Source organism: Suncus etruscus, chromosome 6 (genome assembly GCF_024139225.1).
Source record: "Suncus etruscus isolate mSunEtr1 chromosome 6, mSunEtr1.pri.cur, whole genome shotgun sequence".
Lineage (NCBI taxonomy): Eukaryota > Metazoa > Chordata > Mammalia > Eulipotyphla > Soricidae > Suncus > Suncus etruscus.
This window is the reverse complement of record NC_064853.1, coordinates 4,403,231-4,421,108: the sequence shown is the minus strand read 5'-3', so window position 1 is coordinate 4,421,108 and position 17,878 is coordinate 4,403,231. Positions and strand designations below refer to the sequence as shown.

The 17,878-nt window shown below is 42.6% G+C and overlaps 1 protein-coding gene and 1 non-coding gene across 2 annotated transcripts in view; both read left to right on the top strand.

Annotated features, from left to right (window-relative positions):
- Positions 1-17,878, top strand: part of RERE (arginine-glutamic acid dipeptide repeats) — a 249,354-nt gene that overhangs the window by 27,773 nt on the left and 203,703 nt on the right. Inside the window, exons 2-3 of the mRNA XM_049775275.1 lie at positions 6,207-6,277; positions 17,012-17,137. Coding sequence (XP_049631232.1) covers positions 6,207-6,277; positions 17,012-17,137 — 197 coding nt within the window. The remainder of the gene's footprint in view (positions 1-6,206; positions 6,278-17,011; positions 17,138-17,878) is intronic.
- On the top strand, positions 13,870-13,976 carry LOC126013130 (U6 spliceosomal RNA). The gene has a single exon (XR_007497461.1). It is a non-coding gene; the product is annotated as a U6 spliceosomal RNA (small nuclear RNA).

Genomic DNA, 17,878 nt, shown 5'->3' with positions numbered 1-17,878 from the left:
ATATTACCAGGACCCCTCTCTCCCTACACCCCCCACACTGAATTTATAATTTTTATATTAACAAACAGTTTTGGTGACATTTACTTTTCTAACTTTTTTTTTAGTTACTCAAATAATTTTGTTTGTTTGTTTTTGTTTTTGGGCCACACCCGGCAGTGCTCAGGGGTGACTCCTGGCTGTCTGCTCAGAAATAGCTCCTCTCCTGGCAGGCACGGGGGACCATATGGGACACCGGGATTCGAACCAATCACCTTTGGTCCTGGATCAGCTGCTTGCAAGGCAAATGCCGCTGTGCTATCTGTCCGGGCCCTAGGTACTCAAATAATTTTTGTGTGTGTTGGGGCCCACACACGGCTGGGCTGCTACGTGTGTTGTTGGGAAGCAAACCCTAGTTGACCTTACCTACTGTAATACTGTTCTGGCTCTTACTCATTTGAATATTATAGTGTAGATAGTAGAGTATATTGTTTATAGAGATGCAGATAGGAATGTCCTTGAGTGTTGTGCAAATGGGGGATAAAAATGAGAGTCCTAGAAGTTTGTGGATTGGAATATAAATGATCAGGCTTTTATTGGGGTCTAGCATGTGCATGCATGCAGACATACAGGCATATTTCTCTTTATAGGAATATCCATATTGATTAGTGAGGACACTTGTGGACATTCAGTTCTCTAATATTCATTGAGTAAGGTTCGTAAGGTTCAGTAGAAGAATTACAGGGGGAGCCTTTTTGGGAGGGGACCATATACAGTGGTGCTTGCCCCTGGCTCTGCTCTCAGGATCACTCCTGGCAGTCTTGAACCATGTGGGATGCTGGGAATCGAACTCTAGTTGACTGCATATAAGGCAAATGCCCTACCTGCCCTGCTATCTCTCTAGACCCTCTGGGGAATTTCTTAACAAGAAAGTCTATAAGGGGCCGGGAAGGTGGCGCTAGAGATAAGGTGTCTGCCTTGTAAGCGCTACCAAGGAACGGACCGCGGTTCGATCCCCCGGCGTCCCATATGGTCCCCCCAAGCCAGGGGCGATTTCTGAGCACATAGCCAGGAGTAACCCCTGAGCGTCAAACGGGTGTGGCCCAAAAAAAAAAAAAAAAGAAAGTCTATAAGAAGGTGACATGGCTGTGGGAGAATGACGAATAGGAGAAGGCATTTCAGAGATTAGTTGACAAGCTCAATACAAAGGGAAGTATTCCCTCCCTCCCTCCCACATAATATTTCGATATTATATGCACTGTGAACTGACCAGCAAGTGTCTTTACCACTTTTTCTTAAATGTTCAGTCCTTGGCAGCGTAGTATTTACTGCAGTAGCCATACTATACATCCTATCTGTTGCATTTATTTATGTTGAAACTGGATGTTTATTCCTCCCCCTCTTTGATTGGGGTCTACACTAGTGCTGCTCAAGACTTAATCCTGGCTCTGCATGCAGGGATCACTCTTGGCAGGCTCAGGGAGCCATATGGAGTGCCAAGGCCAGTCCTCCATCTCCCATGTGCTAGGCAAGTGCTCCTTCTGCTGTCATGTTTATACTATTTGGGGGGGGGGGGCGCACACTGTATGGGATGATGTAGCTTTGGCCCCTTGTTCGTACCTCTTGGTCCCCTTACCCATTTTACTTACCACATACCTTCCATTTCTAGTATAATAACCACTGATATTTTCTCATGATGATGCTTTCATGGTGTAGCTACTTTTTTTTTTTTTTTTTTTTTGGTTTTTGGGTCACACCCGGCGGTGCTCAGGGGTTACTCCTGGCTGTCTGCTCAGAAATAGCTCCTGGAAGGCACGGGGGACCATATGGGACACCGGGATTCGAACCAAGCACCTTTGGTCCTGGATCGGCTGCTTGCAAGGCAAACACCGCTGTGCTATCTCTCCGGGCCCGGTGTAGCTACTTTTTAAGATTCGATATCTTGGTGAGGTCATGTTATTTGTCTTTGGTCTGACTTTCCCCCTGAGCATAATATGTGGAAGAGCATTTTTTAAAGGCCAGGGCACTGTGTCTGCATGTTGCCTGCCTGTGCGACCACAGCTAAAATGCAGCATTCATACAGTTGGTGAATTGAAATAGCTGAAGGCAATGTCTGCTGTGCTCTGTGAAATCTGACTTTCCAGAAAGAAGCTGATGGGTCCTTTGTGCTTGGGGTGTCATACTGTTCTGTGCTCAGGCTGCAGTCTGTACACTTGAAAGAACCATCCCCTGCTCTGTTTACATGAACCTGCAGGAGGTTGCTGAGGACTGAAAAAGCAAAGGGAGCTTCTTGGCTGTCAAAATCTGCCTCCATGTTTCGGCTCACTTCCTTCACTAGCTTAGCAAATGCTCTGTTGTTTGCAAATAGCATAAGAGCTTTTTTTGGACACAGAGCTGGACTGATAAAAAAACAACAACAACAAAAAACAGAACTGTCCTTTGAATATTATTGCCCAGATCTTGGATACCATATTTAAGGTCGTTTACTGATCCATTCCTAGGCAGATCTAGATCTAGGGCTTAATTTCCAGAACCTGCTACTAGGGTTTGTATAAATTGACTTAGGTGTGAGGATAGAGAATGAGAGAAAATTGGTGTTCCAAATGGAACATGGGTTTCTGCAAAGAGGATAAAGCAAAGCAAAGAGATAGACAAGCACAGACACATATTCAAGGGAGAACATGGGCTTGAAGAGCAAGAGCCCAGACAGTCTCTTTGATTAATATATATATTAATGAGCCGGGAAGGTGGTGCTAGAGGTAAGGTGTCTGCCTTGAAAGCACTAGCATAAGACGGACTGCGGTTCTATCCCCCGGAGTCCCATATGGTCCCCCCAAGCCAGGGGCGATTTCTTAGCACATAGCCAGGAGTAAACCCTGAGCGTCAAACGGGTGTGGCCCAAAAACCAATATATATATATTAATATTCCCACCACCAATGCTCCCCATACCTCTCCACTCACAACCCCAGCCTGTCTTGAAGACAGGCATTCTACTTCTCTCACTCATTAACATTGTCATGTTAGTTGTTAGTGTTCTAACTGCACTCTTCCCTTCTTGAGGTGAGCCTCATATCGTGAGCTGGTCATTCTGGTCCTCATCTCTGGGCATTATTGCAATAATGTCTTTTATTTTTCTTAAAACCCATAGATAAGTGAGACTATTTCTCTCTCTCTCTCTCTCTCTCTCTCTCTCTCTCTCTCTCTCTCCCTGTCTCTCTCTCTCTCTCTCTCTCTCTCCCTGTCTCTGTGTCTCTCTCTGTCTCTCTGTCTCTCTCTGTCTCTGTCTCTCTCTGTCTCTGTCTCTGTCTCTCTCTGTCTCTCTGTCTCTCTCTCTGTCTCTCTCTCTGTCTCTCTCTGTCTCTGTCTCTCTGTCTCTCTCTCTGTCTCTCTCTCTGTCTCTCTCTGTCTCTGTCTCTCTCTCTGTCTCTCTCTGTCTCTCTCTCTGTCTCTCTCTCTCTGTCTGTCTCTGTCTCTCTCTCTCTCTCTCTCTCTCTCTCTCTCTCTCTCTCTCTCTCCCTCCCTCCCTCCCTCTCTCCCTCCCTCTCTCCCTCTCTCCCTCTCTCCACTCAGCATACACTAGTTTTCATGTCCATCCATGTATAGGAAAATTTCATGACTTCATCTCTCCTGATGGCTGCATAATATTCCATTGTGTGTGTGTATGTACCATAGTTTCTTTTGGTAATATGTCTTTAAGTTTTGCCCCTTAGTTTTGCAGTTATCTGTCTCTTTCATGTATGATCTGAATAATACTGAGGAATTTGCTGGAGACAGAGTACAGGGGTTAAGGTACATGACTTTATATGCAGCCAACTCCAGTTCAATCCTGGTACCACATATGGTCCCTTGACCACCACCTGGCATGGGCCAACCCCTCTTTCTTACAAATAGAGATAACTTAATAGTGAACCTGTTTTCTAGACTAAGCTTGCTGCATTGGAATCTCAGAGGAATTTGTAGATTTGGTGTGTTAACTTTTTTTTTTTTTTTCTGTTTTGATTTTTGGGCCACACCCAGAGGCGCTCAGGTGTTACTCCTGGTTCTGCGCTCAGAAATTACTCCTGGTAGGCTTCAGGGACCATGTGGAATGCCATGAATCGAACCTGAGTTCGTCCTGGGTTGACCACGTGCAAGGCAAACGCTCTTACCACTGTTCTATTGCTCAGGTCCATGGTGTGGTAACTCTTTTAAACTACTCACAGCAGAGAGATGGCTGTGGTCAGGTAGGCACAGGTGACAGCCCAAGAAACTGCTTTCTGCTGCTTCACTCCGCCAAGTATTCCTCATGCCATGGCACCAGTGGCCGCCAGTGAACCCTGACAGCATGCAGCAAAGGATTGCAGTGACCACCCTCAACATACCAGCACCTCCCTTTCTTCCGTAGCTCTTGGGGCATTTCAGAGCTTCATTTATTTGACTAAAGCTTTAAGGTTAAACTAAGAAAGATAATTGATATCTAGAGATCTGAAATACTGGTAATGGGTCAAGTAGGGTTTGGTACATCTGGGTCAATAGTTGTTTTAGAAATCCAGTGTGCTCAGCTGTCTTCTTTTTCTGGAGTGACTTGGGGATAAAAAAATCCCCATGTCTTTGAGAAGGATTCTTGCAAATCAGTGGTCCTTCATGATGAGCTCTTTGAGGCAGCTGATACTTGTGTGGAGTCGAGGACTCCTAGTGTCTCTTCCTTTCTTTTGATTTTTTTTTTTTTTTTTTTGGTTTTTGGGCCACACCCGGCAATGCTCAGGGGTTACTCCTGGCTGTCTGCTCAGAAATAGCTCCTGGCAGGCACGGAGGACCATATGGGACGCTGGGATTTGAACCAACCACCTTAGCTGCAAGGCAAATGCCACTGTGCTATCTTTCTGGCCCCTCTTCCTTTCTTTTGAAAGGAAGACTTGACTCAAGCATTTATGAAGTGAGGTAAGAGAAGAATCTATTGGTATCCCTAGGCACCCCAGTATTTCATGACTCTCATTAGGAAGTGTGCCATGAAGAAGCATAAAGTATGAAACTAAATGGCATTTTATTTTTAGTTAAGCGTGGGCATTATTTCTACTGTAGAAAATTTGAACATAGCTTCCTTCTCAGGAACCCATATTTAGACTTTTCTTTACTAAAGCATCTAATGATTTTTGGTTGTACTGTGGAGTGTGGTTTGGGGGTGGGTTTGACATCGCACCTGACTTTGCTCTGGGTCTAGTCCCGGCTCTCTCCCTGAGGGTTGTCCCTTGTTCAGCCTATAGAGCCATCTCTCCTATCTACGTGGAGACATGTTTATGATATTTTATTTGAATTCTTTTTTAGGCCAATATACTTGGATATGTTCATCCCTTCCCAAGAAAGTAGTATACAAGTTTTTAGATTAGTGCTTTTTCTTGGCTATATATGGAAAGGGCATTGTAATTAGAATGCTCAAGCTAATACTTGCATATTTCATTTAAATACTTTAAAATATTTGCAGAAAAAACTCACATTTTGTAAATCCGTTTCTTTCTGTGAAAACATAGAGCAACTTTCTGAATAAGGTAGTCAAGACTTTGTCTTTGTATGTAATCTTTTTTTTTTTGTTTTTTGTTTTTGGGTCACACCTGGAGGTGCTCAGGGGTTACTCCTGGCTGTCTGCTCAGAAATAGCTCCTGGCAGGCACGGGGGACCATATGGGACACCGGGATTCGAACCAACCACCTTTGGTCCTGGATCGGCTGCTTGCAAGGCAATCACCGCTGTGCTATCTCTCCGGGCCCTGTATGTAATCTTGAGCAAGTAATTTTCATATTTGGAAATTTAAGGCATAAGTAATTTTCTTTATCGAAGTCTCTTCAATGATTATGGATAATCCCAAGGAATTTTCCTTAATTTCCCAAAATTTTCCATTTTGGAGATTTTATTATGCGTTAAATAATAACAAAAAAAAAGTATTTAAGACGATCTCAAAGAATGTTTTCCTTTAGTTTAAAGTTACTTGTAATCTGAAAATATATATATTTAGGCCAGAACAATAATAAAGCTGGGGTAAGGCATTTGCCTTGAATGTGACCTACCCAGGTTTGATCTCATAGGGTCCCCTGAGCAGAGCCAGGAATCCCCCCCCTCCCCCAGTATTGCTGGGTGTGATCCCAAAACAAACCAAAACTAAAAAAAAAAAAAAAAAAAGAGTTTACTCAGGGTCTGTGGCCCTGTCTTTGTTACGGTAAATGCCATTGTTTTAAAATATTTTTTTCTTTTAAAGACTGTGTGTATATCGAGAGTCGGAGGCCAAATACACCGTATTTCATCTGTAGCATCCAAGACTTCAAACTGGTAAGCAGTTTTTTAATATGTTGGTTCTGTCTGCTGTGCACCTTCTCTTTTCTAGTCCTTTGACCGGCTCCTCTGATGACCTCTTTCACTGTCGCCCTGATAACCACTTTGGCATCTTGGAAGCATGGACTGCTGGGTGTGTGGAGCACTTGACAGCCAGTCTCCAGTTTTATAATGCATATTGTTAGCAAGCTCATTATCTTATCAATGTTTCCTACATTTTTCATTCCTTTTGTAAAATGTTTTGACTCAATTTCTAAGATTCTCTTCAGTATTTGAAGAATTCTCAAATTCACATACTCAAGCACAGTAGAATTGGAACTTGATGATAAATTGGAAAGAAAATACTATAAAGGGTCTAGAAATTAGCTTTTAGTGGTAACTAAAATTATGTTATTTCATTGGTAACTGAAATTTTAGAGTACAGCAGGGTGTATCTTGAATTATTTTGGTGGTCTGCTAGTGGTGGAGATTCAGTAAAGGAAAGCTGGTTCTGACATGATTGCTTTTCAATATCTTCCCATTAAATAATTTCCCCAATCATATAAATGTACACATCGTCCAATTCATTTTGAAATCTTGTAGACTAGTTCCCACATTTGTCATTTTGGATTTCTCGTATATAGAGAGATTTAACAGAAATCTGAAAATAAAAATTCTTTTAGTCATGTTTCAAATTTTGTTAAATGGCTATTATGATTAAAAAATGCACTTATATAGTTAGAAATTTACTACTATCCTACTATCCTCTACATGATTTGTGAGATGCTATCGAAGTACTGTCACCTGTGTAAGATCATTTGAAACATTTAGCTCTTCTAATGGGAGTTTTATACCGGAAGGCTGTGAGCCACTGACTCATGCTGTGAGCTGTAAAGCCCTGATTGTTTGCTTTGGTAAAACATGTCATCATTCTGCGTGTCAGTCTGTTACATTAGGGCCCATGCATTTGTGTTCAGATACATGCTTGATATGATATTTCAGCTATAAAAGCATTTCATTTTTACCTTTTGGTTATTTTTAATGGCCTCAAATATCCATTTTGTATATCCTGATTTACCTTTTTAAAAATCACATGTTTGGGTGTGAGCAACAGTCCAGTGAGAATTAAGGTCCTTGCCTTGGACCAGGTTTATGACCCAGGTTTGATTCCTGGCACCCTTTGCAGTCCCTACAGTGCATCAAGAATGATCTCTGATCCCCGAGCTGGGTACGGCCCAAACCCAAAATAGATGAATGACTCAAATAAAAACCACAAGCTGTTTATTTTTCTTAGATGAAATAATGCATAACTCTAACTGCTTTTGAGGAAGGCTGAAGACTGCCATTCACTTCCATGATGCTTTTTATCTTTTTTTTTTTTTTTTGTTTTGTTTTGTTTTTTGTTTTTGGATCACATCCAGCAGCGCTCAGAGGTTACTCCTGGCTCTATGCTCAGAAATCGCCCCTGTCAGGCACAGGTGACCATATGGGATGCTGGGATTCAAACCACTGTCCTTCTGCATGAAAGGCAAACGCCTTACCTTCATGCTGTCTCTCCGGCCGCCGTTTTTTTTTTTTTTTTTTTTTTTAATCTTTCTAACCTTCCCTTCCCTTCCCTTCCCTTCCCTTCCCGTCCCTTCCCTTCCCTTCCCTTCCCTTCCCTTCCCTTCCCTTCCCTTCCCTTCCCTTCCCTTCCCTTCCCTTCCCTTCCCTTCCCTTCCCTTCCCTTCCCTTCCCTTCCCTTCCCTCCCCTCCCCTCCCCTCCCCTCCCCTCCCCTCCCCTCCCCTCCCCTCCCCTCCCTCCCCTCCCTCCCCTCCCCTCCCCTCCCCTTCATTTTTTTATCTTTCTAACTTTCCCCTCCCCTCCCCTTCTTTTTTTATCTTTCTAACTTTCCCCTCCCCTCCCCTTCTTCCTCTCTCTCCCTCCTCCTCCCCCTCCCTCTCCCCACTCGGGCGGTGCTCAGAGGTTACTCCTGGCTCTTCTTCGCTCAGAAATAACCCCTGGCAGGCTCAGGGGCCCAGATGCCGGGAATCGAACTGCCATCAATCCTGGGTAGCCGCTGTGCTATCTCTCCGACTCCACTTTCTCATTTTTGTCTGCAAGCAGCCTTACAGTTTTTTGTATGTTTGTTTTTAGACACACCTGATGGCTGCTCAGGGTTTGCTATTGGCGGCACTCAGAACCATATGGGATGCCAGGGATTGAACCTGGGTCAGTTGTATGCAAGACCCACTCCCTACCTGCTGTGCTTTCGCTTTGGCCCCGCAGTCTTGCAGTTTAATCCTGACTATCACATGTCTTATATTCGTGTTTTCTGTCAATATGATATTTTACCATTTTAAAAGAGATTTTTGCCGTCAGTCAGCTTTTCCTCACCTGGTTGTGCTCAGGGATACTCCTGGCTCTGTGGAATCACTCTTGGCAGTGCTTATGGCACCTTATCACATGCTGGGGATGGAACTTGGGCTAGCCATGTGCAAGGCAAGTGCCTTTCCCACTGTACTACCTCGCCAGCCCTGGTTTTTGCTGTTTATTATCTATTTCTTTTCCCAACTTAAAAAAATGTGTGAGGGGTTTGGTCACACCCAGCACTGCTCAAGCGTTTAGTGTTGACTCTGCATTCAGAGATCACTTCTGGCAAGGTTTGGGGGACCTTACTGGATGTGGGGATTGAATCAGGGTCGGCCGCATGCAAGGCAAGTGCCCTCTCCACTGTGTTGTGGCTTTGACCCCCAACATTGCTATTAGGTGCTGCAGGAACACTCAGTTGGTGGCCTCGTTTCCTGATGAGATTTCTTGTGTTAGTAGTCGCTGCCATACTCTTCATGTGCTCCTTGTCTTTGGGCTTGGTAGTTGCTGAATATAATTGACTGATGCATCATCACATAAAAGATACAACTTTGAGCTAATATGACAAGTTATTTTCTTTTAACCATTAGGCTTGGAGCCCCCCCCCCCTTTTTTTTTATCTTTTTTGCACGTTAGTAGACACCTTCCCATATGAACCGCATCTAAGTGCAGTGTGATAGCTGCTTTTCCTGGTGCAGGTTCCTGCAGAGTTACGGAATTGCTCAGGGTGTTCGCAATTATGGCTGCAATTTCTATGGTCAGTACACATTAAATCTGCCTACAAAACCAGCATGAGCAAGAGACACACTATGTCTTAAGTGCCGGTTTCTAAATTGGACACTCCAGCTTTGGATATTGTTTACGTGCTATATTCATTGCATACCTGGTCATAGAAGAATGACAGATGATGAAATATTTGCTCCTAGAAGGAATATGATTATTGTCTGAATATCCACTTTCATTTTCCTTGATGCTCAATACCATTTCTGAAAAGATAACCATACGTATATATAAATTACCATAAAATTTCCCTTCCAGCTTACTGAAATTTAAGCAGAAAGATGAGCAGGAGTAAATAATCATTGCAAGATATTTAGCAGAAGGATTTGGAATTGGGCTTTGCCCAAAGCAAATACTATGTACTGAAAGTGAAATCATAGGGAAAAAAAAAAGAAACCCTAAAGCTTTGAAGTGTTGATTAATTATGTATTTCATTTTTTTCTTTTGGAAGCATTTGGGGTGGCATCTTAGATATATTTCTCAGTTCACTGTATATTATGTATAGATATCTATACTATAAATTAGAGTTAATTCTTTTTACTTCAGCGAGTCTTTGAGTATAAGGTTTTCTTTGGAAATGTAAAATGAACTTGAGTGATCAGTTTACTGAATGCTCAGTATGTTCTGTTTTAAGTCATATTTTCCAGTGTTAAAACAAAGCTGAATATGAGTCTGGAGCAGTGGCACAAGCACCAAGGCATTTGCTTTGCCCGCGCTAGCCTAGGACGGACCCCACAGTTCGATCCCCCGGCGTCCCACATGGTCCCTCAAGCCAGGAGTGATCCCTGAGCATCGCTGGTGTGGCCCAAAGAACAAAAAACAAACAAACAAACAAACAAACAAACAAAATCCAGCTGACTCTAAGAAATTGGGAAGAGTGGGTTGTGAGGAATTATTGCTGATTAGTCACCAAGACTAATTTGTTAACACGTGCTGGATGGAGGCCTCTGGGTAACATTTCATGAACTAGTTCTGTGAAAGGATGAGCAGGGTCTTTGGGGTGAACTCGGAGCCTGGGTGGTCTCTCAGACGTTCCTTCGCCCCTTGAATCTGAGTCAGTCCATGGATTAGAGTTGCTTCTGCATCTGGGTTCACATTTGTTGTCCTGCCCTTATCCGTGCTGATTTCTCAAAGATGTCCCCATTTAGATGATTATGCTATTTTTACTAACCATCAATATACATGGGTCTGCTATCATTTAGCGCCACTGAGTTTCTAGTGATCTGAGGATTTTGAAGAAATTAAACTATCTTCCACTTTCATTCTCTCAGGAAATGTTCACTTCATCTTGGTTATTGACAGACTAGGAATGAACTCTGCATTTCTTTGACTTAAGAAAAATAGAAGTTCCTATGGAAGAAGGAGTGAAAAGTAGAGGCAGGGCTCAAATAATCAGAGAAGTTACGTGGAATTAGAGATTGTCTAGTCCTAGAAGCAGGGAGAAAGGAATCAATCCTCAGTTCTGTTGTTTTTTTTTTTTCCGGGTCACACACAGCTGCACTCAGGGGTTACTCCTGGCTCTGTGCTCAGAAATCGCTCCTGGCAGGCTTGGGGGACCATATAGGATGCCGGGATTTGAACAACCGTCCTTCTGCATGCAAGGCAAATGCTCTATCTTCATGCTATCTCTCCAGCCCCCAATCCTCAGTTATGTAAGACAGTTTTGTAATGTGATTATAAGCTGTAAAATAAAAAAAACATTAACACTATGGAATGACAGTAAATGATTTTGGGAGACTAAGAGATTGAAGTTGTAGTAAAGTTAGAATTGCCTTAGTACAGGGGTTGGGATCACAGGCAGGCTGCCAGAGTAAGTTCAGGAGAAGCAGAGGGTGGAGCAGTTAAGAAGGTGCCAAACATCCCTGCTTGGGTAAGAGTTTCTCTTCTCCCAGCTCTGCTTCCTTCCTTTTTTTCTTTTTTTTTTGGTTTTTGGGGCCACACCCATTTGATGCTCAGGGGTTACTCCTGGCTAAGAGCTCAGAAATTGCCCCTGGTTTGGGGGGACCATATGGGACGCTGGGGGATGGAACCGTGGTCCTTCCTTGGCTAGCGCTTGCAAGGCAGACACCTTATTTCTAGCGCCACCTCGCCGGCCCCTCTGCTTCCTTCCTGTTAAGGCCTCTATTTGGACCAGCTAAGCTGGTCTTACCAATCGGAAGGAAAGAGTCCATGTAACTTTTTTCTCCCTTTCTTCTGCTGCACTCTGAGAGTTTTTTCAGTCACTATGTGCCTGGGTTTGTTTGTTGTGAATTTCTATCAGTCTCTTAAAATATTCTCTTTCAGAGTACAAGGAGAAAGGTTTTGAGTTACAATTAGGGCCTTTGATAGGCATTTATTGTGCTCCTTGTTGAAGGCAGCACCATATGGGGGACTCTTGGTGATCCCTGTGTAGTTATTTGAGTCAGCAGTTGTTCTGGGAGAGCATGGTGAGTCAGATGGGAGAATAGAGAAAGCTTTTCATTCTCTTTTTGGCCCCGAAGAAGATTTATTTCTTGGTTTTACTAAAAATAGTAGAATTACACTTTAATAGAAACACAGCCATTAAGCATTGAAGAGATAGGTTGCTATCCAGAAATAATTACGGAGCCTGAGACTGCTAGCATGAGGGTCATTAAGATTTTCATCCAGTAGAATTTCAAGACGTTCTTAATTTGGTTCATACCTAATTCTTCATCCACAGACAAATAATCAAAACCATTTCTTTCATGTTTTACATGGGATTCTGTGCAGATTCTTACGTTATTAATCATATCAGAGGAAAATAAATATGCTTTGGGTTTTTTTTTTTAGAATTAGATACGGTATACTAAACTCTTCATCATTAGTTTGATCAAAATAATTTATAAGGAGCATATGTAATCACAGTTACTTGAGTCAGCCATCTGTCTATCCATCTATATACACCTCTCCATCCATCCATCCATCCATCCATCCATCCATCCATCCATCCATCCATCCATCCATCCATCCATCCATCTATCCAGTTTTTATACAAGGCAAGTGCCCTCCCACTGTGCTATTGCTCTGGCTTCCATTTGTTGCTTTTTAAACAATTGTTAGGAACATCAGACCTTTGAGCTGGGGCTGTGTCTTTAGGGATACAGCAGTGCTTGCAGCTAGTCTGTTAGAGCTCAACAAATCTGGATAGCTCCCAGTGGGTGAGTGGACTCAGTAACTCAGGACTCAGATCTCGTTACCTTTGGAGAAGGGTGTCTCCCTAACTGCTGTGAACGTGAGATCTCAGATATTTGAGAGCTAGGACCAAAAAACACTTTGTTTCATCACCACCTGTGCCATTGGGGGAAGAACATTTGGAACTTGTCTGATTCCTGGTTTGTGTAATTAACTCCAAAAAGCTGGTGGCCACATCCACAGTTGAGCAGAAAAGGGCTACTCCGGAGAAATTAGTGTGAAGTTTAGATTCTACTTACTGGAAAAACTTTATCTTTTCAAATTTATTGCTTCAGAAATAGGTAAAAAGCAGTTGGCTATCTTTTTTTTATTTCCTTACCCCCTTTAGAAATAAAAACTTTGGCCAGAGAGGTAGATAGTACAAGGGTTAAGGCACTTGCCTTGCATGCAGCCAACCTCAGTTTGCTGAGGATCACCAGGTCACTCCTGAGCACAAGACCAGGACTAAGCCCTGAGCACTGCTGGTCTGAGCTAGACACCTTCCATTTCTGGCCCCAGTGAAAACTTAGAGAGGATAAGAATATATGCATGCACTATGAATATGTATATTGATGATTTCTTCTTATTTTGATGGAGACTGTTATAACAGTAGTGGTAGGAGAAACCACCAAGACCTCATTAACATTATTCTTTGTTCACATACCCAAATGTACGTACAATGACTGCATGGTCATTAGCATTGTATGACAAGCTGGTTAATTGATACCAGGTTGACTTTTGTGACCACTTGGCACACAGAATGTATGTTGTATGAACATTTTTGAGATGAAGTAAATCTTATATTAAGAGTAAGCCTTTGGGGAGTAGAAGGCAGGAAATCTGCATCTACCACATATACTCGAGTATAAGCTGACCCGAGTATAAGCCGACTCCCCCAATTTTACCCTAAAAACTGGGAAAACTTAGTGACTGGAGTATAAGACTAGGTGAAAAATGCAGCAGACACTGGTAAATTTCAAAAATAAAAATGTTATACTCAAACCAATTAAAATAATTGCGGAATCAGTAGGTTAAGTGAATGCTTTTCAATATTTATTGCTAAAGAAAAACTGTAAGCTAACAACAATGACCTTAAAACTTTAAAGTGCAGAAAACTAGCTTAACAGGTGATCAAGCTTAATCACAAAGGTTAAAATCCTTCAAAACTGGGTTCCTCCTCCTCCTCATCTGTATGTCCAAATAGAGCTTCCGCTGTATGATGTGAGGGCATCCTCATAGACATTGCCATCATCACTGCTGTCGATCTCATACAAAGTGCAGAATATTGTGGGTTAAATAGTTCAGTGGCGTGCTCGCTTCGGCAGCACATATCCTAAAATTGGAATGATACAGAGAATATTAGCATGGCCCTTGTGCAAGGATGACACGCAAATTCGTGAAGCGTTCTATATTAAAAAAAAAAAAAGAAGTTCAGTGGCATCCAGTTCAGGTCAGCCGCCTACCTCCTCAGCTCTGTTGTGACTTGTGGACTGAGCTGAAGCACCGCTCCTTCAGCAGATGGCAGAAGACGACTGGAGACTACATGTGCGCCGAATCAAATAACCTGTGTGAGCCAAGTATAAGCCGAGTTCGGGTTTTCGGCACAAATTTTGTGCTGAAAAACTCGGCTCATACTCGAGTATATATGGTATTTTAACATGAGTAATTCAGAATTTGAAATGCTAGGGAACAGTCATGAGAGATGATGGAGATCATGAGGTCCAGTGTTGGACTCTGGCTAGGACATTGAACAAGACATGCAGCTCTCCTCATCTTGCTTCAGTAACCTAGAAAGTTTTAGACTACAGAATCTTTTTTAGATTAAAAGCTCAATGCTACAGGGACCAGAGTGATAGCGCAAAAGACTGAGTGCTTACTTTGTATGTGAGAGACAGGTTCAGTCTCTGCTCCACATGTTCCCCAACCACTGTCTGCAGTGGTTCCCAAGCACAGAGCTGTAAGTTAGAGGTGTAAGTTAGCCATCTATAATATAAGTACAAGGACTAGGTGTCTTTCTCGCCATCAAGAGTTAACTTGGGTGTATATTCATTGAGATTTAAAAATTGGACATGGTCTCTTAGACCAGAGCTATGGACATAGACGAAGTTTTGGAAATCGTCTCCCTCCTCTCCTCCCATGCTGAAAATTTTTTGAGGGCTGGAGAGGTAGTACATTGGGGAGGGCACTTGCTTTACATGAGGCCAACCTGGTTTTGATTCCCTGCATCCCAAATGGTCTCCCAAGCTTGCCAAGGGTGATTCTTGAGTGCACAGCCAGGAGTTACCATTGAGCATAGCCTGGTATGACACAATCTTCCCCACCCCCCCATGACACACACAAACGTTTGAATCACCGCAACCTTTTTGCATGATATGAATATTAATATATAAATAAGGGATAGTTACATTAAGTGAAGATCAGAATGAGACTATGGGAACAAACAGTTCTAGAGCACCTTAGTGGCCCCATTTGCTTTTTGTTCATGATGGGTAGTCATTGTAGTCCAGGCTTTAATGGTTCACGATGTCCATGAATTAGTTATTAGATCATGAATTCTTTTCTTTAATTATTTGGATTTCAGGATTCTAAAAGTCATTAAAATATTTGTCAATATTTTTAGAAAAATTTCTAAAATGTTATTTACTAATGAACATGTTCTCTATGTGAGATATTTTTAATACAGAAAACTCATAGGTATTCACATTTTTAAAACTGAGCATAAAGTTGGATACAGTCTGATATTTGGGATGCTGTACCCAAATAATACTTAAGTCTTTATTTTGGCTTGCTTCCTAAGAACTTGAGCTTGTATGTCTCTGTCGGCTTGCGTTAAGAATCAACTCAAGAAAAAGCCACTAGAAGCACTAAAAGAAAACAAGATTCTGTCGATACTTTCTGATTTATAAATAGGGATGAATGCTGATATACTTGGAAATGATGCCTTTTGAAAATGCTTAAACTGTTTTGGTAATTACTTAAACTTTTACTTATTTCAAAAATGCCAAATATCTTAGACCTGTTTTGCCTTGTGTCATTTTCTTTAAAACCTGTGATTTGAATGAATAAGGATTTGAGTTGCATAATTAATTGAATTTCAGCATAAGAGATTATTCAGAACCTTTTATGTGATGCTTATGGTTAAAAAATGGAGTATGCTCTACATTTGAATGCACTTTGGAATCTCTGATTTGGAATGTGCAGTGGTCTGAAGGGGGGAGGACAGGACAGCAAGTGGCACAGGTGTTTGGCTGCTAACATGGATGTCGTCATATGTCATTGAGCAGAAGGGTCAGACTGCACAGAAAATTCTGTGGGAGCTCAAGACTGACTCTAGAGAAAGAAAGGAAAGGAGAATGTCCATAAAAGTGACAGATTCTTGGAATTTGTGTTTTCTCTTTGTTTAAAAACAAATATATGAAAGTAGTAGAAAGTGGAACCTGTTACAGTCTTGGTTTACAGTAAATTGCTTGAGAGTAATTCTATGCTTCTCATAAGAAAGGATAGTAACAGGACACTTTCAAAGTGATTTTACATGAAAATGTTTCTAACTTTAAAACAGTGTTAAAAACAGATTTTTCTATAAGCATTTGAATGTGATGATTATTGTGGTTTAATTACAGTGATATGAAATTGGATTGGATGGTTTAGTATTATAAAGGGGAACTTAAACTCTCTGAAGTATCTTCAAATATTTATGAGGACTGTGCTGGCTTTCAGAAGTTGCTCTCTAATCCTTGGCTGCAAGATGTTTTCAAAGTTTCTTGGGGGAAAAAGATGTGTGGTACATATCAAACTGATTTTGCCCATAAAAGAAAGACATCCTGTCTTGTCTGGAACTTCATGCTCTGTTCCTTTCCTTTTGACCTACCTGTGGGCATTTGAGAAAATTAAAATTCACTTGAATACTGTTCTTGTCCTTTTCCTGAAGAAACATGTAAAGTCTTTAACCTGCCAATATTTAACCAGGTCTTGTTAGGAGAAATGGTAGGATCTTTCCTTGGCATTCTGCACCCTCTCTTGATCCTGACTGTTTCCTTCATTAAGGACCTGTCCACGCCTCTAGCATCTCTTATTGGAAACTCTTCTGAAAGCTAAGTCTGTCCATTGTGGTTTATTCTACAGTTGTTGATCTGAGACCAATCCTGAAGCATGCCACTGTGCCTTGGCACTGTGTCACATCTTTACCTGGTTATTCTGAGGGGCACACACCACACTGCCTTCAGACAGGGCCCATATTAATGTGTGACGCCAGGCAGCTTATCCTTTGTCCATGCTAAAATGAGGAACCCGCTTTGCTCAAGGAGGGCCGGCGAACTGGCCGTCGACTGCCCCGATTTCCAAGGCCTCTTCTCAGGCCCGGGCCGGTTACCTGCTGGTGTGCTGAGTGCCCCTAGTAACCAGGGCATGTGGGGGCTTTGGGCATGTTAACTTAACACTTTTCTCTTTTTTAGGTCCACAACTCCCAGGCCTGTTGCCGATCTCCAACTCCTGCTTTGTGTGACCCCCCAGCATGCTCTCTGCCGGTGGCATCCCAGCCGCCACCACATCTTTCTGAAGCCGGGAGAGGGCCTGTAGGGGTAAGGAGAATCCCGTTTTTATCAGCGATCGATATTTTATATCCCACAGGGTATAAAATAGGAATATGAGAACCTCCCTCCCCAGAGCCCTTTTAAAAATGTGCTGTATTGGATGTGTTTTTAAAGGAGTAACAAGTACATGCACAGAGGAAGCGAAATACGGGACTTGCCTTACCCCTCTAGGACAGTTCCAGAAGTTAGCGGGTTTGGTGGGATGGGGGATTTGGGCACCAGCAGAGAGCATGCTGGGCTGCTGCAAGGAGCAGGAGCTGGCAGTGAGCAGTGAGTATGGATGTCGCAATGGGGCAGGGATGGCAGCCCAAAGGGGAGGGGGCAGGGAAGCCAAGTTCAAGTGTGGAACCTGCATTTCCCAGCATCACTGGGACTGGGCCTGTAAACCAAAACTGTTTGAGGTGCCTTTAAGTGATGTTTTGTAGTGTGTTGCTCAGAGATAGCCAGATGGTTGGGTTTGTAAGTCATAGATCCAGAGTAAACATTGAAGGGTTGGTTTGACCGGGCGCAGTGGCTGTCTTCTGGGATCGCTTCTGTCCTGTGGTAGTCTTGTAGAATGGGTGTGAGCTGCATCGGGATAAAATATCATCAGTGACCCAGCCTTTAGAACACAGGGCGGGGCGTGCTATAAGGGAGGCTTTTTTGTGCCTTGTGTCTCTCCTTTTCTGAAAGCTTTGGAGGCACCTATCTTTCCGTTTCTTTCTGAAGAATTGCTGGGTCTGTTTGCTG